General features: G+C 32.4%; 1 protein-coding gene and 1 pseudogene across 10 annotated transcripts in view; both read left to right on the top strand.

Moving 5' to 3' along the window:
• The window catches only part of LRBA (LPS responsive beige-like anchor protein), a 721151-nt gene that overhangs the window by 106137 nt on the left and 588182 nt on the right, over nucleotides 1-26832 (top strand). For all 10 annotated transcript variants that reach the window (XM_077846317.1, XM_077846318.1, XM_077846323.1 and 7 more), the window contains 6 exons: nucleotides 11710-11907; nucleotides 12107-12240; nucleotides 14337-14445; nucleotides 14988-15140; nucleotides 20837-21005; nucleotides 25654-25733. In XM_077846317.1, coding sequence (XP_077702443.1) covers nucleotides 11710-11907; nucleotides 12107-12240; nucleotides 14337-14445; nucleotides 14988-15140; nucleotides 20837-21005; nucleotides 25654-25733 — 843 coding nt within the window. The remainder of the gene's footprint in view (nucleotides 1-11709; nucleotides 11908-12106; nucleotides 12241-14336; nucleotides 14446-14987; nucleotides 15141-20836; nucleotides 21006-25653; nucleotides 25734-26832) is intronic.
• Nucleotides 910-1263, top strand: LOC144281667 (large ribosomal subunit protein eL34 pseudogene; annotated as a pseudogene).

Genomic DNA, 26832 nt, shown 5'->3' with positions numbered 1-26832 from the left:
TTTTTAGTTATTTACTTTCATTTTATATTTTAAAAACAATAGGAATGATCAAGATCATGTTTTTTGTATTTACCTCTTTATTACCATTCCTAGAGCACATCACTTTGTGTAGATTCATGTTTCTATCTTATATCATTTTTTTTCCATTTGAATAATATTTCTTGTAATGAAAATTTACTGTTAATGACTTTTTTCAGCTTTTTTTTTGAGGAAGTGTTAGTTTGGCTTTCATTTTTGAAAAATAGTCTCAGTAATTATAGGTGATTCTAAGGTGATAGTTTTCTTTTTTTTGTTTTTCACAGTTCTCTTATTAACTGATTTGCATGGTTTCTGATAAAAAGTGTATGGTCTTTATTTTACTACTTCCTCTGTATGTAATATATCTATTTTGTTGGTTTTAAGATTTTCTTTTTATCACTGGCTTTCAGAAATTGAATATGGTGAATGTTGGTATTTTTGTATATGTGTGTACTAAGCCTGCTTCAGAATGCTTGACTTACTGGATCTCTGGGTTTAGATTTTTGGTCATATTTGAAAAGTTTTTGGTCATTATTTTTTCAAATATATTTTTTACTTTTTCTCTTTCTGTGATTCATATTACATTTATTTTAGACTCAGATATGAGCAAACAGGTCATTGTGAGTATATTGTTGCCTAATTTATAAAAGATGTTTTATTTTGGATTGTTTTCATTGCAGTATTATTATGTCCACTAATCCTTTGTTATCAAATCTGATCAGCCATTAATTCTATCAGGTGAATATTTGATTTCACATAATTTCTGTATTTTCTTTCTATAAGTTTTGATCTTTTCATTATCATGTATCTTTCCCTACAGTGTTTGTCTTTTAAAAATATACTTGAACATCCTTTTTCCTCTTCTAGGCATGGTGTTTCTAGGCATTCAGAATGGTCCAGCATTTGACATATCATTGTAGGCTGTCCTACAATACAGCCTCTAACAAAACTAGGGTGTCTTGAACCCCTGGAAGTAGAGTTATTTACCTTTATACCAAGAAGGTTGGGAAAGCACCAAAATCCTCATGTGGTGTATGCCCAGGCTGACTTTGAGGAGTTTGTGCTGGGAGACCTAAAATTTTTATGAGGTTGTTTAGTATGAAAAAGCATATCAGGAGGGCCTGTGGTGGTTCCATGTGTACTACGTATGTTTGTGATAGGATAAAGTGTGCTTTCCTTATTGAAGAGTAGAGAATTGTTGTTTAAGTATTGAAGGTACAAGCACAGAGTCAGAAAGCTAAATAAAAAAGTGAAACTTTTTTGAGTAATAAAAAAATCAAAAGGCTTAAAAAAATAAAAATATACTTGACTATCATTATAATGGCTGCTTAATATCTTTTTCTTCTGCTTTTATCATTTATATTTCTGAGTCTATTTTTATGCATTGATTTTTCCTGGTTCTTTCATGCTTCTTGGTTTAATAATTTTAATAATTAGATAGTCAACCTTATGCTTTTTACCATCTAGGTGTATGATTTTGTTGATTTTCCTTAAAGAGCATTGTGCTTTGTTCTGGTAGTTGATAGTTACTTTCATCTAAGTTTTTTTCTTTGAAGTTTGTTTTAAAGCTTCGTCAGTAAATAGTCTTTACTCTGAATGATTTTTCAAATAGAAGCTTTACTGAGATATAATTCATAGTATACCGTTCATCCATTTAATATGTACAATTCAGTGATTTTAGGTGTATTAACAAAATTGTGTCACTATTACCACTCTCTAATGTTAAATTTTATTTGTCCCAAAAAGAAATTATATACTCAGCAGCAGTCACTCCTCATTTTCTATCCTTCCCAGTCCCTAGCAACCTGTAATTTACTGTCTCTGTGGATTTGTCTGTTTGGGGGACAGTTCATATAAATGAAATCATACAGTATGTGATCTTTTGTGATTGACTTTTTTTCACTTAGCATAATGTTTGTAAGGTCCATCCATGGTGTAGTATGCATCCATAATGCTTTACTTTTTATTACTAAATATTTTATTGTATGGATATATACATTTTTATTCATTCATTAATGGTCATTGGGCTGTTTCCACTTCTGGCTATTATGAATAATGTTATTATGAGCCCTCATGTAGAAGTTTTCATGTGAACATATATTTTCATTTTTTTTGGGTTTATATCCAGGGTGGACTTGTTGGGTAATATGGTATCTAACCATTTGAGAAGCTTCCAGATTGTTTCAAAGTGACTGTATCATTGTACACTTGCATAGCATTATATCAGGATTCTGATTTCTCCCTATCTTTTCCATCATGTATTATTGTACTTTTTGACTATAGCCATTATTGTGGGTGTGAAATGGTGTTTTATTGTCCTTTGATTTGCATTTCCCCTGTAACATGATGTTGAGCCTCTTTTCATGTGTTTTGATGTATTCTTTTTTGGAGAAATGTTTATTCACGTACTTTGCTCTTTTAAAGGGTGGGCTATCTTTTTGTTGAGTTTTAAGAGTCATTAAAATATTTAATTGCGGGCAGCCCAGGTGGCTCAGCGGTTTAGCGCCACCTTCAGCCCAGGGCCTGATCCTGGAGACCCGGGATCGAGTCCCACGTCAGGCTCCTGCATGGAGCCTGCTTCTCCCTCTGCCTGTGTCTCTGCCTCTCTCTGTCTGTGTGTCTCTCATGAATAAATAAATAAATAAATAAAATCTTTAAAAAAATTTAATTGCAGTGAAATACACATAAAATTTACTACTTAGTCATTTTTAAGTGTACAGTGCAGTAGTATTAGGTATGTTCATGTTGTTGTGTAATCTGTCTGCAGACCTCTTTTCATCCTGCAGAACAAACTGTATACCCACCCATTGAACAACAACTTTCCATTCTTCCTCCCCTCAGCCTCAGCTTTAAGAGTTTTATTTTATTTTTTTATTTTTAAAGATTTTATTTATTTATTCATGAGAGACACACAGAGAGAGAGAGGAGAGAGAGAGAGAGAGAGAGAGAGAGACAGGCAGTGAGAGAAGCAGGCTCCATGCAGGGAGCCTGATGTGGGACTTGATCCTGGGTCTCCAGGATCACACCCTGGGCCGAAGGCAGGCGCTAAACCACTGAGCCACCTGGGGATCCCAGCTTTAAGAGTTTTAAAATTATATTCTAAATTCAGGTTCATTGTCAGATATGTGATTTCCAAATATTTTTGCAAAGTGACAAGCCACTTTCTTGATGCTTTCCTTTGAAGAAAAAACTTAAGTTTAATGAAACTTTTGTTTCATTTTGTCTCTGTTTTCTATTATTTGTGCTTTATACCTCAGAAGATATTTCATAATCAATTTCATGAAGATTTACCCTTTTGTTTTCCTATAAATGTGTTATAGTTTTAGTTCTTAGATTTAAGTCTTTGATCGATTTTGAGTTAATTTTTATATTTGGTGCAACTTCATTTTTTAGCATTTGTATTTCCAGATTTCTCATCATCATTTATTGAAAAGAATATTCTTTCCCTCTTGAATTTCTTGATACTTTCATCAGAAATCAATTGACCATAAATGTAAATGTTATTTCTAGACTTTTAGTTCTATTCAGTTGTACTGTATCCTTAGGCCAGTAGCACACAGTCTTGAATACTGCAGTTTTGTAATCCATTTTTCTTAGGGAGGAAATGTGAGTCCTCCAACTTTGTTTTTTTTCAAGGTTGTTTTGGCCGTTCCTGGTATCTTGTGTTTTTATATGAGTTTAAAATATGCTTGTCAACTTTTGTAAAATAAGGTAGGAATTTGATAGCTATTGCATTGAATCCGTATATAACTTTGGCGAGTTTTTTTTGTCATCTTAAGAGTATTAAGCAAATAATAAAAAATAAGCCTCAAAACAAATAAAAGCAAAAACAAACAATATTAAGTCTTCCAGTCCATGAGCATGGGTTATCTTTACATTTATTTAGGTCTGCTTTAATTTCTTTTATAGATTTCAGTCAACAAGTCTTACATATCTTTTGTTAAGTCTGTTTCTAAATATTTTCTTCTTTTATGTACTATTAGTTTCTTAATTTCATTTTCAGGTTATTAATTACTTGTCTCTATATATTTGTGTGCATGTGGTGGAGTTTGGGATTTTTTTCTATATAAGATTGTATCATTTACAAATTGTGATAGTTTTAATTCATTTTTACAGTCCAGATGCCTTTTATTTCTTTTCTTTGTCTAACAGCTCTGGCTAGAACCTATACTATAGAGTGTTTTGAGGACATTAGGCTGTGTGAAATTGGGGTTTGGGATTTTCTCTTAAGATTGTATCATTTACAAATTGTGATAGTTTTAATTCATTTTTACAGTCCAGATGCCTGTTATTTCTTTTCTTTGCCTAACAGCTCTGGCTAGAAACTGTACTATAGAGTGTTTTGAGGACATTAGGCTGTGTGAAATATACCAGTCACAGAAAAAAAAATACTACATGTTTCCACTCATGTAAGAGATCTAAAATAGCAAACCCATAGAAACAGCAAACAGAATGGTGGCTGCCAGGGGCTGAGGGGAGAGAGATAGGGGGAGTTGCCAATCAATGGGTCTAAAATTACACTTATGCAAGGGCATCCCGGGTGGCTCAGTGGTTTAGTGCCGCCTTCGGCCCGGGGCGTGATCCTGGAGACCCGGGATTGAGTCCCATGTCTCCCTGTATAGAGCCTGCTTCTCCCTCTGCCTGTGTCTCTGCCTCTTTCTCTCTCTGTGTCTCTCATGGATAAATAAATAAAATCTTAAAATAAATACAATTACATTTATACAAGATGAATAGTTCTAAAGATCTTCTCTACAACATTGTGCCTCTAGATAACAATACTGTTTACTATACTTAATATCTGTTAACAGGATCGCTCTCCTGTTAAGTATTCTCGCCACAATCAAAAAGAAAAAAACCTGGAAAAAATGTTGAAAGCAGACATCCCTGTATTTTTACTGATCTTAGGAGAAAAAGCATTCCAATTTTTACCATCAATGTGGTTGTTATTAGCGTTTCATAGATGTTCTTTGTTAATTTGAGGAAGTTCACTTTTATTCCTGGTTTGTTGACTGTTTTCATCATGGAGAGGTGTTGGATTTTATCATTTGTTCTTTGTGCTTCTTTTGGGATGATCATGATTTTTGGCCTTTAAATTGATTTTTCAAATGTTAGTAAGTCAATCTTGTGTTCCTGGGATAATCACACTTGGTCATAGTTTATTATCTTATCTACGTAATATACTGAGGTCCAGAAGGCACTTTATTGGTCAATGTGTACAAATAACTGCTAATATTAGTACTAGTCAAAAATCTTATAGTCATCTCTGATCTGTGAATGTCTAGTCTTTTCATTTGTATGGTCAAATAGTGATAAAACTGCACTAAAAATCATGAGAGGTGAGAGGCGCCTGGGTGGCTCTGGTTAAGCATCGGCTTTCAGCTCAGGTCATGATCCCAGGGTCCTGGGATTGAGCCCTGCCTCATCAGGCTCCCTGCTCTGCTCAGTGGAAAGTCTCCCTCTCCCTTCTCCCTCTCAACCTATCCCCCTCACCACCCCCGCCCCCACCCCTTGAGAATGTGCACACTCTCTCTCAGATAAATAAAACCTTAAAAAATCATGTGAGTTGAGAAATTGATGATCATAGAATCACTTCTTGCTCTATGTATTGCTATTAAAATCTGTTGTGTAATCCATGTTTTAGAGAATTCCTCAAAGTGAAGATAGCAGGGATATGAAAAGCCAGCAATCTGAATGAACTTTTAAACAGTACAATTAAGTACTTTAAGGATTAAAAAATATATATTTCAAAAGAAATGAAGGGTTAAATGCTTTTATATATTCTTAGTGTTTGATGAAACACCATATTGCTTTAAGTACTTAGGGTATTGTTTTTATTTTAATTAATTGTATCAAATAGTACTTATACAAGAATATTATTTCAGTAAAGTTAGCAATTCCTGAAATGTGTCAAAATTTTAGTTTTTGTTTAGATTTAGTTTAGTTAAGATTTGTTAGTGGGAGTGATTTATTCCTAAATTCCATTCAAAATAGAAAAAATGTTTCTTCTTTTTAAAAAATGTACCTGCTGATATTGCAGTACTGTACTTTGAATAGTAGCAGAGACTAAATTATTCTCTTTATTGAAAAATCTTTACTCTTCCGCAAGAAGAACTGACTTTTTTGGACTCAAATAAGTCAGTTAATTTCTTCAGAGTTTCTCACTTTCTGCCTTTGGAAATGGGTTATATAATCTCCCAGATCATACAGCTATATATTGTAAGTTGGTAAATAGGTTAGCTTTTGTAGGTTGCCCAAATGACATTTCCTCTTAAAATAATTTATTAACTTGTTTAAAAGCATTTATTACAGTTATATTAACATTCTCATTATAATTAGCTTTCATTACGCTAAAAAATATCAGTGCTTAGAAATTAACAGCTTATATTTAGGAGGCAGGAATTTTAGAAAAATATTTAATTAAAGCTTTTTAAATGTTTCATATAGAAGCCAGAAAGGTAAAGGCAGTCTTACCCTGTTTTATATTTTATTTTTATTTTTTTATTTTTTAAATATTTTATTTATTTATTCATGACAGACACACACACACAGAGTCAGAGACACAGGCAGAGGGAGAAGCAGGCTCCATGCAAGGAGCCTGACGTGGGACTTGATCCTGGGTCTCCAGGGATCACACCCTGGGCTGAAGGCGGCACTAAACCGCTGGGCCACTTGGGCTGCCCTATATTTTATTTTTATAACATCATTGAAGCAGAATTCACAAGTTGAATCCAACAAGTCTTTGTTGGAAAAGACATTCTATTTAGCTTTAATTGGTTGCTGTTTTAATCAAAGAAAAAATCCTTGTCTGTGATTATTTAGAAGTATGGTTAAAAAGATAAAATAAAATATGAGCTCACTGGTAAAGGTAGATAGATAGGCAAATATAGAATCCTGTAATATTGTAATCCTGTTAGTGCATAAGTCACTTTTAATTCTGGTATAGGATTTAAAAGACAAAAGCATAAAATATCTAAACCTATGTATGCAATATAAAAATATGTAATTTTTGATATAAGCAACATAAAGTGGTGACGGAGATGTAAATGAGTAAAGGTTTTGTATGTAATTGAACTTAAATTGTTATTGGCTTAAAATAGAGTATTATAACTAAGATGTTTTATGTAATTCCCATGGATAGTACAAAGAAAATACCTATAGAACTTTACATAAGACAAAAGGAGAAAGGAATAGAAGTACCAAAAATCATTGGCACATAAAAGAAGTCAGTTAACAAATTACAATGAACAAAATAGCAATAGTAAGTCTTTCCCTATAACTACTTTGAATGTAAAAGGATTAAACTTCCTACTTAAATAGATTGGCTAAATGGATTTAAAAAAACATCCAACTGTATTTTGTCTACAAGAGAGGCACTGTAGATCAAGGGACATACATAGGCTGAATATGAAAGGATGGAAAAAGATGTTCATGCAAATGGTAACCAAAAGGGAGCAAGGGTGCCATTTTTATATCAGAAAAAGTAGACTTTAAGTCAAAACTATTGCAAGAGTCAAAGAAGGAAATTGTAATGATAAAAGTATCAATTCACCGGGAAGATCTAACAATTAAATATACATAACCTAATTTGGCAAATTGAACTTCAATAAAAACAAAAAAATGAATTCCTCAAAAAATTAAAAATATACATGAAGAAAACATTGACAGAATTGAAAAGTATATAGTAACACAATAATGGTAGGATATTTCAAAACCGTTTCTATAATCGATATAACAACCGGAGAGAACACAAAGGAAATAGAGACCATGGACAACTATGTAGACTAGTTAAACCTAATAGATATATACAGAACACCTCACCAAAGAAGAATAGAGTACACATTCTTACCAAGCTCATATAGAGCATTCTTCAGGATAGATATGTTAGGCCACAAAATTAACACATTTAAGACTAATGAAATCATACCAAGTATCTTTTCTTACCACATTAGAATGAGATCAGCAGAAGAAATCTGGAAAATACACAAATTTGTGAAAATGAAACAACATACCCTTATACAACCAATGGGACAAAGAAATCAAGAACTTTCTTGAGCCAAGTGAAGACAAAAACAACATACCAAAGCTTATGGGATTTAGTGAAAGCAATAGTAAGAGGAATGATTATAGTGACAAACACCTACTTAAAAATAATGTAATTTTTGCCTTTTGAGTAACTAGAAAAAGAAGAGCAAACTAAACCCAATGTTATCAGAGGAAAGGAAGTATTAAAGATATTAAAGATTTAGAGCAGAAATAGATGAAATAGAGACTAGAACAACAACAAAAATTAACAGAGCTAAGAATTTTTTTTAAAAGATCTACAAAACTGGGATCCCTGGGTGGCTCAGCGGTTTGGCGCCTGCCTTTGACCCAGGGCATGATCCTGGAGTCCCGAGATCGAGTCCCGCATCGGGCTCCAGGCATGGAGCCTGCTTCTCCCTCTGCCTGTGTCTCTGCCTCTCTCTCTCTCTCTCTCTATATATATATATATATATATCATAAATAAATGAATAAATCTTAAAAAAATCTACAAAACTGACAAATTTTTAGCTAGTTAATAAAAAGGGAAGACTCATAACTAAAAGAAATGAAAGAGGAGGTGTTACTACTAATGCCCTGAATATAAAAAGAATCATGAGACTACAATGAATGATTTTTTTTAAGATTTTATTTTTATTTATTCATGAGAGACACAGAGAGAGGCAGAGACATAGGCAGAGGGAGAAGCAGGCTCCACGCGGGGAGCCTGATGTGGGACCCCATCCCAGGACCCTGGGATCATGGCTTGAGCCAAAGACCGGCATTCAACCACTGAGCTACCCAGGTGCCCCACTACTTAGGAAATTAAATCAGTAATGAAAAACTTCTGAATGAGTACTACATATGAATTTCCTGGAGAATTCAAATGTTAAAGAAGAATTAACACCAGTCAGTACTTTCAAAAATGAAGAGAGAGAATGCTTCCAAGCCCATTTTACGAGGCAAGCATTACCTTGATATCACAGTCAAAGGCACTGCAGGTAAAGAAAATTACAGATCAGTATCCCTGGTTAATATCAATGCAAAAATCTTCAACACAATACTAACAAATTAAATTCAAGAGCACCCCAAAAGGATCATACTCTGACCAATGGGGATTTTTTCCTGGAATGGAGGGATGGCTCAACATATAAAAGTCAGTCATTGTAATACACATGTTAACAAAGTAAAGGAGAGAAACCACATGATCATCTCGATGCAGAAAAACTATTGGACAAAATTCAACATTCTTTCCTAAACACTCAACACATTACCAGTAGAAGAAACTACTTAAAAATAATAAGGCTATATATAAAAAGCCCATAGTCGACATCAGATGCTGCAGTGAAAGACTGAAAGCTTTTCCTTTAAGATCAGGAACAAGGCAAGAATTCTTATTCTCAACATTTCTGCAGGTCTTAGTACCAGCTATTTTAGCCAGAGCAGTTAATCAAGAAGAAGAAAGAGACGGCATCCCAGTTGGAAGGCATGAAGTAAAATGTTCTCTTTGTAGGTAATGTGATTTTAAAATATAGAAAACCCTAAATATTTCACAGAAACTTGTTAGAATTGATAAAATCAGTGCGTTTGCAGGATGCATACAGCTCAACAGCAAAACTCCTCTACATCTGTATACACCAACAGTGAACAACTTGAAAAAAAATAAAACAATCTCATTTACGATAGCATAAAAAGAAATGCTTAGGAACAAACTCACCTAAGGAAGGTCAAAAATACGAAACATTGCTGAAAGAAATTAAAGACCCAAATGGAAAGATATCCTTTGTTCATGGTTTGAAGGAATTGTTAAAAAAAAGTCATACTACTCAACGTAACCAACAGATTCAGTAAAATTCCTATCAAAATCTCCATGACATCTATTTTTACAGAAATGGAAAAAACCATCTCAGAGTTTGTATGGAATCTCAAGGGTTTCCAGATGCCTAAAACAACATTAAAAAAGAAGAACATGATTAGAGCTCTCACATTTCTGGTTTTCAGTATATATTAAAAGGTATAATAAAGCATTATGGTACTTGTGTAAAGGTAAACATGTAACGGAACTAATTGAGACCAATGGAACACAATTGAGAGTCCAGAAATAAATATTTGCATGTGTGCTCAAGTCATATTCTACAAAGATGCAAAGATCACACGATGGAGAGAGGATAGTCTCTATAACACATGGTTTTATGAAAAGTGGATATCCACATGGACAATAAAGAAATTGAATCCTTATCCTACAACATGTATCAAAATTAACTCAGAATGGATTGAAGATCTAAATCATAAAACTCCTACCTGAAAACAGAGGAAAAATTTCATGACATTGAGTTTGGCAGTGGTGTTTTAGATATGATACCAAAATAAAAAGTAGGCAACAAAGGCAAAAACAAATGTGTCTTCCAACTTAAAATCTTTTACACATCAAAGCTTTTGTGTATGAGGACAAGCTATGGAATGGGAGAAAATACTACAAACCATGTCTTTGCTAAAGGGTTAATATCTTGAATACATAATGTAACTCCTACAATTCTACAACAAAAAATACCCAAATAACCCACTTAAAAAGTGGGCAAAGGACTGGAGTAGACTTCCTCCAAGGAAGATGCTCAGATTGTGAACAAACAAGGAAAGATGCTTAGCATCGCTAATCATCAGAGAAATGCAAGTTGGAACCACGGTAGATACCACCTCACACTCCCTTAGAATGGCTTTTGTTAAGGAACAAAATAAGTATTGGCTAGGGTATGGAGAAATCCGTACCTAAGGCACTGTTCAGTGGGAACATAAAATGGTACAGGCTCTATGGAAAGCAGTATTGGGGGTTCTTCAAGAGATCAAAAATAGAATTACCATGTAATTGAGCATTGTCAGTTCTATGTGTATATGCAAAATAATTAAAAACAGGATCTGAGATATTTTCATACTTAAGTGTATTATAGCATTATTCATGATATCCAAGATAGCCTAAATGCCCATGGACAAATGAATAGATAAAGTGTGGTATATATGTTCAATGGAATACTATTCAGCATTAAAAAGAAGGAAATTCTGACATATACTGCAGCATGGTGAATCTTGAGGACGTTTGCTACATGAAATAAGCAAATAAAAAGTATGCTAGGATACCAGTTATATGAATTGTAAAAAAAAAAAAAAAAAAAAAGTCACAGTAATTGAATCAGAAAATAGAATGGTAGTTGCCAGGGGATGGGGAAAGGTAGAAATGAGCTGTTGTTCGATAAATAATTGCATTTCAGTTTTGCATGGTGTTCGAGTTCTAGAGATGTGTTGTACAAGAATATGCATATAGTTAATACTACTGTACTGTAAACTTGTAAATGTTTAAGATGGTAAATTTTATGTAACATGTTAAGCACAATTTAAAAAATCCAGAAAGACAAAAATACAATAAAAAATAAGATACCTGCTGAAGGACCTAGGTTTTACATTTTTTAAATGTAAGGTTTTAATACCGAGTTGATTTTCCATTATATTTTTAAAGTGAATGCAGTTTACTTTAGAAGTCACTAAACTGGGCTTTTCTTATTTGATATTGTTAGGAAAATGATGAAGGATACGTTCTTTAAATTTTAAAATCTGTGGTGAAGTGAGGCTAGATTTCTTTTTGTGGTATACTATCTTAAATGTTCTACTTTTTATTTGTAGGGTACATTTAAATTCAAAGCAGAAAGTGATCTGTTTCTTGCTGAGCATCATAAACTTTTATTATATGATGGCAAACTCTCTAGCGCCATTGCATTCACATACAATCCACGTGCTACAGACGCCCAGCTCTGCCTTGAATCATCCCCTAAGGACAATCCTTCAATTTTTGTTCATTCACCACATGCACTTATGCTCCAGGTACTGGCTATAATCTTTTTTTTTTTTTTAAGCTACAATATTTTAAGAATATTTTTCATTGGTGAATTTTTTGTTAATGAGGTATATTAGGTAACTTCTATTAAATATATGTAATATAACAATATATTGTTCTTATTATATTTAATTTTAACTATTTTGGAAAATATTGGAATCTTTACTGTGTCTTCTATTTTGTAAGGATGTGAAGGCAGTTTTAACACATTCCATTCAAAGTGCTATGCATTCAATTGGAGGAGTACAAGTGCTATTTCCACTCTTTGCACAGTTGGATTATAGGCAATATTTATCTGATAAGGTTGACTTGACTATATGGTGAGTACCTTTATTTTTTCTGTAATTTGATGTTAGAGTTACTTTCATTACTGTTGAGGTGCATAATATTTTAAATTTATTATAGAGTTAAAAGAGAGAATATAATTTAAAGAAATTTGTAAACTATAAATGTTACTACAAGTTCCTATTCCTTCCAAATAATAGTAGAAGTAATCTAAATTCTTTATCAAGAGGAAGTATGGAGGCTGTAATAATAATAATAAACTTGTTTTTGAATAAATTTGGAAATAATGATAATGAGTTAGCAAAAATAAATACATTTTTGTTTATCATTCTAATTTAAAAAGATAAGTTATTTTAGATTATTATGTGGCAGTGATTTATTATGGGGATTTAGCTTTTCATTTTTAATTACTGCATATAACTAAAAACTAAAATTTTTGATGACATTTTTTGATGACATCATATTAAAGGTGCTTTGGTATTTAAATTAGGTTGTACATTGGACACATTGGTCTCCTTTGTTATAGTCTAGAGTCTGAAAAGGTAGAAACATAAGAGGACACAGTATAAAACATTGGGAGGGGTGTCTAAATGAATTCATGGCTGTATATTCCAGTGAGACTAGTAATTATGTTTAATGTATTATTTGAATAAATGAGTCTTAGATTCTTCCTGCTTAGAATTCTCTCATTTCTGCTTTATACATAAGTTAATATCCACTATCAATATATGTATTTAGTGATAAAATAATTCTCTTGGAATTATTTTTTGGAAACAAAATGACTTTTTTATTTTTTATTTATTTATTTATTTATTTTTAAATTTTTTAATTTATTTATGATAGTCACACAGAGAGAGAGAGAGAGGCAGAGACGTAGGCAGAGGGAGAAGCAGGCTCCATGCACTGGGAGCCCGACGTGGGATTCGATCCCGGGTCTCCAGGATCGCGCCCTGGGCCAAAGGCAGGCGCCAAGCCGCTGCGCCACCCAGGGTTCCCCAAAATGACTTCTTTAAACTGTACTTTTCTTTTTAAGTAATCTCTATACCCAGTGTGGGGCTCAAACTCATAACCCCAAGATCAAGATTACATGCTCCACTGGCTAAGCCAGCCAGGCACCCCAGGTTTTTTTATTTATTTTTATTTATTTTTATTTATTTTTAAGGAATGAGCTATTTAAATCAAGTACTTACTGATGACATTTTAAAAAAATTAAATTTTCCTTGACATAGTCCTACTTCAAAATTTTTTGTATATGTCCTGTTTTGAAACCTTTGTAACAGAGCTCAGTTGTTTTTTTTCTTGGTTATCTCTCTTTTTTTTTTTTTAATATTTTAAAATCTGTATTAGAATTGCTGAAATTTTAAAAGCACTTTTGTGGAGGAGGAGGTTGGCTTCCAGTCAGGCTCTCCTCCTGCAGATATCTCAGAGCCTTTGAGCAGGAGGTAACAGCTAACCTTACTTCATCCCATTTTGGATATCTAAAAGTTTGGATGGGAACATGACTATAGCCCCTATTCAGTTTTAAAAGTCTTCTCAATTGACTATTGAATTACAATTTTTCTTTCAGAATAAGGTACAAAATTCTTAAATTAGTATTTGAGGACTTCAGTAAACTTCAGTTTTACTTTCTTATTTTCCCTTTCATGAACTCCATTCAAACCAGGCCAGTTGGGAGCCTTAACACATTCTCAGTGTTTCTACCTTATTTTGTTTGCTATATGTATCTTTCCCCTCTGTTTGGCCTCTAACTCTCTAAAATTGAATATACTTGCTAATCTAAATTACATCTATTCTTTAAGTACTTAGTATGCTTATATTAGCTATTTTATTGTTTTTGGACATTGCTAATTTTTCTCTAGTTCATGCATATTTCCTCATGTTTCTTAGTAATTCACTTACTAGTAGGTTGGTGATATAGTGTATGGAATAAATAATTAAGTTCTAATCCTACATTCAAATTCTAGTTCTGAAATAATGTTGGAGACAATTTTATTAGAACTTCAAATTCCTTGAAATAGAGAATTTTTTTTTTTTTTTTAAGATAAAAGAAAGTCTACATCTACCACCTCACTTTCCCTCCCCCAAAAAAGAGAGTATCTTTTTTGGACTTTTTCTTGTTTTCTTACTCTAGTTCAACTTTGCTGGCTTTTATCATGGAGTTGTTGAAGAACTCAATTGCTATGCAGGAGCAGATGCTTGCCTGCAAGGGCTTCTTGGTAATAGGATACAGTCTTGAAAAGGTAAAGTATGAAATGCTTTACATTTTTGTTCTTAATTTGAAGGCCATGGATTTGGTCTCTTAAATGGTTGAAAAGTTCTTTCTGCAAGTGTGTCTCCTTGGTTACATAAAATTACCAAAATTAAAATAACCTTTTGTTGTTTTACCTTACCTCCATTGCTTTTTTTAGAGAAATGTAGCATTGAATCTCATGGTGTCTTTAACTTTAATCATAGTTTGTGGGACAACTTTTTTCTAGTATTCACAGCCTTTAATTACTTGTCTTGTATTGGTGCTGACCTTTTTTTTTTTTTTTTTTTTAATGAGGGGAGAGGAGGTGGAGGAGCAGTGAAGGGAGGGAGGGAGAGGGATAGAAAGGAGAGAGAGAGAGAGAGAGAATGAGAGAATTTTAAGCAGGCTCTACACCCAGCAGAGTTGGACGTGTGGCTCGATCTGTCAACCCTGAGATCATGACCTGAGCTAAAATAAAGAAGCAAATGCCATTGGGGGGGGGGGGGGTCTGAGTAGTGACCTTTGATCTATTTTTTTTTTTTTTTTTTGCAGTCTTCCAAATCCCATGTCAGCAGAGCAGTACTTGAACTTTGTCTTGCATTTTCAAAATATCTGAGTAATCTGCAGAATGGGATGCCCCTACTCAAACAATTGTGTGATCACATTCTTCTTAACCCAGCTATATGGATTCATACCCCAGCCAAGGTAATATATATATATATATAGATAGATAGATTTTGTTTTACTGTTTTCACCAAGTTTTTGTAGTTGAGGAAAGTGATAATTATGAGGACTTTCTTTTATCTTTTCACATGCTATCATGTAAGATTTAAATGGATTATGTTTTTTGATAAGTATACTACTTTTTTCTTTTTTAGGTATATTTGCAAGCCAGTGTATGTTTTCTTTCTTTTTTTTGTAAGCAGTGTATTTCTTAAAATTTTAATTTCAGTATAGTTAAAATAGTGTTATATTAGTGTCGGGTGTACAATATAGTGACTTAATAGTTCTGTACAGTACCCAGTGCTCATCATGATAAGTGTACTCCTTAATCCCTACCACCTGTTTCACCCATCCCCTCACCCACCTCCCCTCTGGTAACCATCAGTTTGTTCTCTGTTGCTTGGTTTGTCTATCTCTCTTTCTCTCTCTTCCCCATTTGTTTGTTTGTTTTGTTAAATTTCACATGAGTGCAATCATATGGTATTTGTCTTTCTCTGACTGATTTATTTCATTTAACATTATATTCTCTAGCTCCATCTATGTTGTTGAAAATGGCAAGATTTCATTCTTTTTTATGACTGAATAATAATTCCATTATATAGATACACCACATCTTCTTTATTCATTCATTTATCAGTGGACACTTGTGTTGCTTCCATAATTTGACAATTATAAATAATGCTTCTGTAAACATAAGGGTATATATATATATTTGAATTCGTGTTTTTGTATTTTTTGGATAAATAGTGCGGTTACTGGATTGTAGGGTTCTATTTTTAATTTTTTGAGGAATCTCCATCGTGTTTTCCACAATGGCTATATTAGTTTGTATTCCTACTAACAATGCAAGAAGGTTCCTTTTTTCTCCATATCTTTGCCAACACTTGCTGCTTGTGTTGATTTTAGCCATATTGACAGGTGTGAGGTGATACCTCAGTGTAGTTTTGATTTTCATTTCCTTGATGACAAGTGACATTGAGCATTTTTCATGTGTCTGTTGGCCATTTGGATGTCTTCTTTGGAGAAATGTCTGTTTATGTCTTCTGCCCAATTTTGGATTTTTTTTGATGTTGTGTAAGTTCTTTATATATTTTGGATACTAACCTTGTACTGAATAGGTCATTTGCAAATATTTTCTCCCATTCATCAGGTTGCCTTTTGTTTTGTTGATTGTTTCCTCTGCTGTACAGAAGCTTTTTATTTTGATGTAGTCCCAGTAGTTTAGTTTTGCTTTTATTTCCCTTAAACTCAGGAGATACATCTAGGAAAATGTTGTTATAGCTGATGTCAGAGAAATTATTGCTTGTGCTCTCGTCTAGGATTTTTATGATGTCGAGGGTCACATTTAGGTCTTCAATCCATTTTGAGTTTATTTTTGTGTATAATATAAGAAAGTGGTCCAGTTTCATTCTTTTTGCATGCTGCTGTTCAGTTTTCTCAACACCATTTGTTGAAGAGAGTGTCTTTTTCACATTGGATGTTCTTTCCAGGCTTTGTCCGTATTTTTAAAAAATAAAACTATAGCCTTTATTTTCTGTTAAATCAAAATTTTATTTGAGAGAGACTTTGATTTATAAATTTATAAATCAGAGTTGGACAGTTCCACTGTAAATATGTTTCCTATCAACTGTAGTGCTATTCTACTGCCAGTATGCATACATATATATGTATACATAAACATGAGTTTAATTCTGCAGGAATAGTTGAAATATCATCCATTTTTAAGGTTTCCATGATATACTGGTCTCATTTAAGTCATTTTAATTCAGATGACTTTAAATTATGAAATACAATATTTGTACACAACTTATTTAGTACTGTAACAATGAACCAGTTACTTCTAAGTGAATGTAAGTGAATTTGTGATAAAGTATATAAATAAAACCTTTGCTAAGTCCTATTGTATTAAATTGTCATAAGAATGTCAATAGTGGTAGTGTTAAGCAGAACTTGAAACAAATTTTTATTAAATTGCATAATTGTATCTGCCTTATCTGCAATTTTTGTTAGAAGTTGCATTATTTCATACCTATCAATTTCCTCTCTCCTCCCTTTTGATCCACTTGGAGTGCTTATCGTTGTTTAGATTGGAATAACACATACTTTAGTTGTCAAAAAGAAAAAGCAAACTTTCTGTGCTTTTCTAGAGTCATAGTATCTTATTTTCAGTTGGTCTTTTCAGATGTTAAAGGGAAAAACAGCTGCTGACTCTGATTGCCATTTGGAAGTAATCAAAGGAGGCAGCTGGAGGTTGTACCTTTTTATCTCTGGGTTCAAATTTGACCTCTTTTTCTTCTGTGACCCTCAGACATTTTTTTCAAGGATTGTTTCAAGTTACTTTTTAAACCTTTTGCTAAACGGGTTTTTTTGTCTTACTAAACAGCATATTTGTAAGGCTTTGGATCTCTTTTGATGTGGTTGAAAAGCCTCTTAATAGATACTTAGTTGTAGAGTGTTATTTTTAAAAAATCATTATATCCTAAAAAAAAATAATAAATAAAAAAATAAAAATTCATTATATCCTTTTCTCAGGTTCCCCAGTATTACTACAGTCTATTTCTTACCTTTCCCTTGTTAATAATTTTCATTAATTTCCTTTTTAGAATATAATAGATTTCTTAATATTAAACTTTCCTTCTCTTTGTGTATCCATAAGGTGTTTTATCTAGTTCAATATACAGATAGTACAGATAGTTCTAAGAAGGTTTATTTTGTTTTTTGAAGATTGTTTGATCTGAAATGTCACACAATTACAGGGAGGGAGGAGATTTTTAAGAAAAAGAAAAAAAAACGACGTAATACTTACAAAATGAAGTTTAGGGTTTTGCAGAGAACCTATATGGATGAGTGAGTATAAAGTTTAAGCTTCATCAGCTTCATGGTAATTTCACCTGTGGTTTTATCAAAGTTGAAGGTATGTATATATGAATCAAGGGTGTTTGCTTTTGGAAAACGGTATTTACTGTACTGTATAATATCCATTCATCTTCTCAGAGACTGTTTTTTTTTTTAATGACCTAACAGGAGAGGCAAAATTTCTTGTATAAAATAGTCATTCATTTTTTGAGTAACTGTTTTATGTTGGATGCTGTGGTGAACAAAATCTAATTCTTGTCCTTATGGAATATCTGATAGGAAAGACAGATGTTAACATATAATTTATATGGTTATTAGATTATATAATGAGTAAATGAGGAAATGTTTATTCATTGTTAGTATATGAATAATCTTAAGGTCTGCATTCTTACTCATCTCAATATGTTGATATTAAAGCCTTCCCATTTTTCTGTTACTACGGTATCATACTCAGTAGACTGACTTTCTTCAGTTTTCATTTTTTATCACTATCACTTTTGGCCACAATTTTTATATGTTTTTAATATATCACTCTCATCATATTTTTTCTTAGTCTCAAACTGTATAAAAATATTCCATTGTTTTCAGAATAAAGTAGTCTCTTTTTTGGCATTAAGTCGTGTCAATTGTCCTTCCTAAGCTTTCTAGCTTAAAAACTTATCTTCAGTAGATAGGCAGGTTCTAAAACGTTATCCCAGAGCAGAGGTTCTCTGCCTTGGCTGTTGATAGAACTTCTTGGAAGAGGTTTTTTTTTTTTTTTTTTTTTTTTTGTTAAAATAAAAAACAAAAAACAAAAACAAAAACAAAAAAACAGATTTCCACTCCTTCCACTCCACATTGTGTTTTATTTGGGTTGAGGTAGGACCCAGGCATCAGCATTTTTAAAACATGTTTTTTTGGGTATTCTCATGCACAGGCAGGATTGAGGACCATGTTCAGATCTTGGGAAACCTATTGTTGTGTGATCTACCATTTTCTCTGTTTGAAATTTCATCTTTTGTTCTACCTATTTTACTACTAATCTTCAAAGCCCACCTTAATACCTATTTTATTATTCAGGCTTTTTTGAGTATTTTAGCTTATTCTGTAATAATTTCTCTGACCTTCAAATCGATAGTTTCTGATAACTCTTTGCTACTCATCTTGCAATTAATTACATATTTTACAATTAACTATATGCAATTAATTACATACTTAATGTTTCTTTTATTTTTTTAAAGATTTTATTTTAAAGTTCTCTATACCCAGTGTTGGGCTCTAACTTTTACAACCCTGACATCAAGAGTTGTATGCTCTACCAATTGAAGCAGCCAGATGCCCCTTTATAAAAGTGTTAATTCTAGACACTTAAAAAAAAAAGATTATTTATTAGAGCACAAGCAGTGGGAGAGGGGCAAACTCTTCCTAGGAGATAAGCCTCAAACCCAGGACCCTGGGATCATGACCTGAGCTGAAGGTAGACTTTTAACCCACTGAGTCACCCAGGTGCCCCAATTCTAGACACTTTCTAAAGAATTTCCTTAAGTGACCTTTATGTTTCAATAGGCATCTTTATTACATTGGGTTTTTTTTTTTTTTTTTTTTTTTTACTTAAATTTGTGTGTTTTTTTCATTTTTTCACTTGGATTTCAGCTACCAAGGGATAATGTATATGTCATTATTTTCCATAATACATCACTATGAATAGGTGGATGTAAAGATTTTCTAAATGACTAAAATAGTATGGCTAAGAATTTTGAACCCTGTCAAAAAGTGTTTTATAGCCTCAATAATAAGTAACTAGTCCTATCCATTTGAATAACATCAGCTACATCAACATAATATTGTTTTTCAGTGAGACAGTGGGATATTCCACTGTTTTCTAAACAATCATCATCATAAAATTGAACATCAATTTTAAGTGATTCAGAATCTGCCACTCTTTACCATATATGGTTACTAATTGATTCCCTAATTCATTTAATATTGATTACTTATAGGACATCTGCAAGATAGGTACTAATTTTTGCTCTCTAAAGAAGTACCAGGTAACACTGACATATTTTGCAAAGTAGAAAATGAAAATGCTATCAGTGTCTAGGGAGATAATATGAATGTTCCATTTAAAATGATTGAGAATGGTTTGGTCTTTGTTTAAGGGGAGAGTATATATGTCCTACTTAAAATTTTTCCACTTAAAAAGTGTATCTACTAGCAGTGAATTGAAAAATTTTTGATTTTGACACAATAGTAGAACAAAAGCAGTTCTTATTTTGTGCTGTTGAAAGTATGGGATTGGAACTGTTGGTGAGTTTTAGAGCCATAATTTCACTGAAATTTTGTATTAATATGAACTGTGTAGTGGTATAGTGTACTTATATTGTTTCTTTATATATTAAGAGCTTATATTTTGCAGTTACTAAGTTCTTAAATTTCCAGCTTCTTAAAACAACTATGCATAAATGATAACAACTATACTATAAATGGTAAGCTTACTATAAAGAAGTTATGTAAGCTCATGAATAATTGTTGTTTAATAGGAGTTAAACAGTTATTTCTATGAAATAGTGCTATAAAAATTTGGTATATTAGAGGATGTTTCCTTTATAATGTTACTGTAAAAGAAGCATTTACCAGGTAAATACTTTTGTGTGTGTTATGTGCAAGTGTCTATGTGCATGTAAGTGGATATGTGTTATCCTTTAGCATGGATGTTACCATCAAGCTGAGCATCTTTTTGGAACAAGTATGATCCAAGTAAAGCGGCCTGAGAGTATTATTGGAACCAGGGGTAAAATGCTGGGCTGATTCTTTGATATAAGTTCTTCATTTTGATTCTCTAGGTTCAGTTGACACTCTATACTTACCTATCCACGGAATTCATTGGTACAGTCAACATATATAATGCCATTCGGAGAGTTGGAACAGTGCTTCTCATCATGCATACACTGAAGTACTACTACTGGGCAGTGAATCCTCAGGATCGAAGTGGTATCACCCCAAAAGGATTAGGTATATCATCTCTGTTTATATATTTTGTCTTAGATTTTCTTGTTTCTTTGTTTTAACCAATAATATATTATTCTTGAAGTTTTTCTGAATATCATCCTGGCAAAATTTTATTTTAATGTTATTGATAGTTTTAATAGTTTGTCCTGAATTTTGGTTGCCAGATTTCTTTTTTTTTTAAAAAGATTTTATTTATTTATTCATGAGAGACAGAGAGAGAGAGAGGCAGAGACACAGGCAGAAGGAGAAGCAGGCTCCATGGATGGAGCCCGATGTGGGACTCGATCCTGGGACTCCAGGATCATGCCCTGGGCCGAAGGCAGTGGTTTACCACTGAGCCACCCAGGGATCCCCTGGTTGCCAGAATTTAATAACTTACTAGTTCTATGGAAGAATGCTCCTTCTGCTGGTATAAGTTGTTTGCAGAGCAAATATAAGTAGGATGGTATTATTAAAGCACTGAAAATGAGAATTTCTATATTGGCATATGGTATTGATGGTGAAGCTAATTATCATGATGAGACTCATTGAAAATAATTTTTTGGGGGAAATGGAGATTCCCCAAAACTAGGGGTGTATCTACTTCTAATAAATAATATAATAAAGTTACAAAAGTTCAGTAATTTTTTTGTGTAATCGCAAAATTACTGGAGAGATAGTATTCATCATGTAAGAAATTTATGGAAGGTATCAAAATAAAAATTTTGACAAATGGTGAGTCTTTTGGTTTTAAGTGCAACATGTTTCAAATTAGCTATTGTAAAAGGGAGTTTTAATCAGCTCAAATAAACTGGCATTATCAGTTGAACTTAGTGCAAGGGTTCAGAATATGCTCCTTGAACTCAATTTGTATCTCTCCATTTCCCAGTTCTTCTGTGTTGGCTCTTTTCATGTATTCTTTCCCTTATAGAACCAAGCAGCCACTCTACCTTCACATCCTTAAGTCTAGCAAGAGAGTGTCTGCCAGTATTGAGCATTTCCAGCAAAAGTCTCTTTCTTGCTTATTGATTTTGATTGCATCATATACCCCTGTTAGGCAGGCAGATATTTTTCTGATTGCCTATAAATGGGCATGGAAGCCCTTCCCAACTCTGAAATATATGATCTGAAAGTGGGAATTGGTTCAGTACCTTGATAAAAATTGAGAGCTGCTGTTTGAAATCAGGAAATTGATGCTGGAGAGTCATTTTACTTAAATACTTTGGCTGTTCAGTGATTTATAAACACATTTCTTATTAATACAGTGCTTTCTTTATCCCTTTTAAAATCTGCTTTTTCTTAGAGAATATACTATGTATAATTTAGAAAAATGTGAGTGCACATAGAAGTTATATAATCTGTTTAAGATGATAAGGTTGTGGCAGATATAGAACCTAGGTCATAATTTCCTAATGACTATTTGATGGTACTATAGGTGTATCATGTGCTGTCCTGGGTATTAGTTTTGTATCCTGGCATTGATTTTATAACTGATTAGTGACCTTGGGAAAGTCTCATACTTCAAGTGAGAGCTGGACAAATTTGTGATTCTGTTGTAACTCTGTAACTTATTCTTTGTCTAAAAATTGTCATGAGGAACAAATCTTAAGCAATTTTTTCTTATTTTAGTTGATCTATTTGAGGTCATGGTGGTCCTGTGCTTTGGTGGTCTAAGAACTAGCTGTAAATAGTAATTAGTAGAGGGAAAATTGCAGAAAATATGAAGCAAACAGATACTTTAGGATCTTATAACAATGGGTATTTGGTTTCAAAAGCTTTCTTCTTAGAGATTGTTTGAGACATGAAAATTGACTTTAATGTGAACCATGTGTGACCAAGGACTTTTCCAAGAAGGGGAGGAGATGTCAGAGGTAGTCAACATAAATGTATTCCTTTTAAATGAACCAAACTGTGTTGAGGTGTACTTTTTAAAATTTTTGTATTAACTTATACAAGAGTAACAGAAGTTTTTTTTTCCCCACTAAATTCACATATATTTGGATTTTCTTTTTTCTATGTCAACTTGTTATTGTACTAACATTCTCAGAGTCTTAAAATATAAGTGCTTTTTATTATTGAGTACAGATTTTATTAACTCATTTTCATGTTTTGGAATTCATTTTACCTTAATCAAAAATAAACTCCTTCATTGTAGTTTCAAAATAATCCATTTTGTACATATGGAGCACTTATATACTATTGTATGTGAGTTTGAATGTCTTCCTACAGGCATAAAATTCTTTAAATTGAAGAATAATTGCCAAACAGTATTGTATTAGTATCAACATAATGATTTGATATTTATATACAGTATGAAATGGTCACCTCAATAAGTCTAGTTACCATCTGTCAACATATAAAGTTGTTACAGTATTATTGACTATATTCCTTTACAATGTACGTTAAAATCCCTGTGACTTACTATATTATAATGGGAAAATTTTTACCTCTTAACCTCTTCACGTATTTTGTCCATCCTCCCATCTTCTTCCCATCTTCCTCCCTTCTGGCAACTGTTAGTTTGTTTTCTGTATCTATGAATCGGTTTCTGTTTTGCTTTTCAGATTCCACATACAAGTGAAGTCATAAACTATTTACTTTGTCTGCTTACTTCACATAGCATAATACGGTTTAGGCCCATCCATGTTGTCACAATGACAAGTTTTCATTCTTTTCTGAGGCTGAGTAATATTCCAGTTTGTGTGTGTGTATGTATGTACACACATGCCACATCTTCATGTATCAGTTGATGGACATTTAGGTTACTTCTATATCTTTGCTATGGTAAATAATGATGTGCTTAACATATATGCATATATGTTTTTGAATTAAATATTTTTGTTTTCTTTGGATAAATACCTATAACTGTAATTGCTGGATTGTATGGTAATTCTATTTTTAATTTTTTGAGGAATTTCCATACTGTTTTCTATAGTGGTTATACCACTTTACATTCCCACCAACAGTGCACAAAGGTTTCTATATTCACTCTAATACTAAATACTCCTTATCTTTTTGATTTTAGCCATTCTGGCAGGTGTGAGGTGAAATCTCATTATGGTTTTGATTTGCGTTTCACAGATGGTTAGTGATGTTGGGCATCTTTTCATGTGCCTGTTAGCCATCTGGATGTCTTAGAGATTTTTCTTATTTCTTGAGGTGGGCCTGTTTTGATGTAAACTTCCTTATTGGATCTGCATTTGCTGCATTTCATAGATTTTGGAACATTGTTTCATTTTCATTTGTCTCAAGGTATTTTTTTAATATCCTCTTTTATATCTTTATTGTCCTATTGGTTTTTTAGTGACGTGTGTTTTTTCCAGTTGTATTCTGTAATTGATTTCTAGTTTTATATCATTATGGTTGGAAAGACACTTCATATGGTTTCAGTCTTAAATTTATTGAGACTTGTTTTGTGGCCTGTCATGCTAATATTCTAGAGAATGTTTCATGTGCTTGAGAAGAATGTATCTTCTGAATGGACTATTCTGTATTTATCTGTTTAGTATAGTTGGTCTAATCTGTTATTTAAGGCCACTGTTTCCTTATTTATTTTGTCTAGATGATCTATCTATTGATTTAAGGGATATGTTAAAATCCCCTACTTTTATTGTGTTACTGTCAGGTTCTCATTTTTGTCTGGTAATATTTGCTTTCTATATTTAAGGGCTCCAATGTTAGGCACATAAACATTTACAAGTGTTACACCTTCTTGTTGGGTTAATCCCTTTTATTATGTAGTGTGTTTTGTCTCTTACAGCTTTTTAAAAAGTCTACTTTATCTGATTTAAGTATTGCCAGGCCAGCTTTCTTTTTATTTCTATTTTCATGATATATCTTTTTCTATTACTTTACTTTTAGTCTATGTGTGCTTTAAAGAGGGATTCTCTTGTTGGTAGTAGAGGGCCTGTTTTTTTCTTTTTTTTGTCATTTACATTCAAAGTTGTTACAGTTGTTACATATTTATTGCTATTTTGTTAGTTGTCTTCTGGTTGTTTTTGTAGTTCTTCTGTTCCTTTCTTGCTCTCCTTGTGATTTGATGATTTTATTAGTGTTCAGTTGGGATTCCTTTCTTTCTATTTTTAGTGCAACTATTAGAGGTTTTTGTGTGTAGTTACCATGAGCTTCATATCTAACAACATATGTATAAAGTCCATTATGAGTTGGTGATTCTTAAGTTCAAATGCATTCTTAAAGGACTACATTTTTACTCTCCTCATCTTCCAATGTTTTATATTTTGATATCATATTTTAAACTTTTTATTTAGTATATTCCTTAACTAATTATTATAGATATAATTGATTTGATTAACTTTTGTCTTTCAGTCTTTATACTCTCTTTACAAGGGAATGAGCCACTACCTTTACTGTATGTTTGCCTTTGGCAATATGATTTTTTTCTTTCCTATATTTTCTTCTTTCTAGTTATGGTCTTTTTTTCTGCCTAAAGAATTCCCCTTAATATTTCTTGTAAGGTATGTTTAGTGGCGATGAACTTTAGTTTTTGCTTGTCGGGGAAACCATCTTTCTTTCAATTCTAAATGACAATGTTGACTTTTTGGGTGACTCACTTTTATGTTTCTCATAAATGCATGGAAAAAACTAAAAGCTTTATACCTTGCTTTGAGGTTTTTGAAACACTAAGTGTGTGTGTATATTATTTTTTTCAAAGATGGACCACGACCTAATCAAAAAGAAATACTTTCTCTACGAGCATTCTTGTTGATGTTCATTAAGCAGTTAGTGATGAAGGTGAGTTTATGCTACTTTTCCTTTAGCATGTTCTGTATTTTAATTTATAACTTATAATTTTAACTTAAAATTTCACATAATATACAATTTTGGGTTTATTTTTTTTTGGATTGGATTATTAGTGTTACATATTGGAAAATACTCTGAAAGAAACTTGTTTCTATGTTTTTTGTTCTCTCCTGCACACATATGGAAATACATCATTGAAGAATTGGAGATTGATAATTGTAATATATATGTTATATGAATTTCTCTAGGGGCTCAAGGGGATTCATTCTTTCATTCAGTAAATATTTTTTGAGTTTCTGTTAAGTAGTACTAAGTATTATTCTTGGCAGTAGTGATACATTAGTCAACAAAACTCTTCAAGAAGGTTTCATTTGTAGTGGACCACTTGTACCTGACATTCAGATTTTGAGAAGAAATTTCCATGTCTAAAGGTACCAGAAAGATGTATCAGTCTTTAGAAATTACATTTGTCCCTTATTATTCTGTTGTTAGGTAAAGTAAAATTTATTATTTTTAAGGAAGGTGTTTTGGTTTTATAAGATAGCAATATATAAATGTATTTTTTGGTCAGTATTTTATTTACTAGTTTCCTATGTCATTTTCTTATTTTATGGAATTTAATATTATGTTAAATAGACCAAAATTTTAGTATATCTTTTAGACTCAGATACCTTATTTACATTTATAAAAAAATTTATCCCTTGATTTTTATATTTTTAAATTTTTTCTGTGTGTTTTTGTTTCCTAATTCTCATTCTTATTATTCTTTTCTCATTGCAGCTTTGTTTTATCAATAATAAATTGATGGGATAGGTTGAAAATTTATGTACTGAGTTCATATTTAAAAGTGCAGTGTTTTCCTCAAGGAACAATATACTACCCAGTTTTTAGTACCTGGTGTTTTAACTCATAATTTTAGAAGCTTTCATTTACTCTCCAGATTTAATAGAAGAGTTGTCTTTTGTATTTAGTGGAGTGATAGCCATGAATAGTACCCCTTATCATTAATTATTGTTTTTCTTACTCCAGGATTCTGTAGCTTAATTAGATAGCCTATCATATATAGTTCTGAAAACAGGATACTTTTATA

The sequence above is a fragment of the Canis aureus genome, chromosome 13 (genome assembly GCF_053574225.1).
Source record: "Canis aureus isolate CA01 chromosome 13, VMU_Caureus_v.1.0, whole genome shotgun sequence".
Lineage (NCBI taxonomy): Eukaryota > Metazoa > Chordata > Mammalia > Carnivora > Canidae > Canis > Canis aureus.
This window is presented reverse-complemented; position numbering and strand designations above follow the sequence as displayed.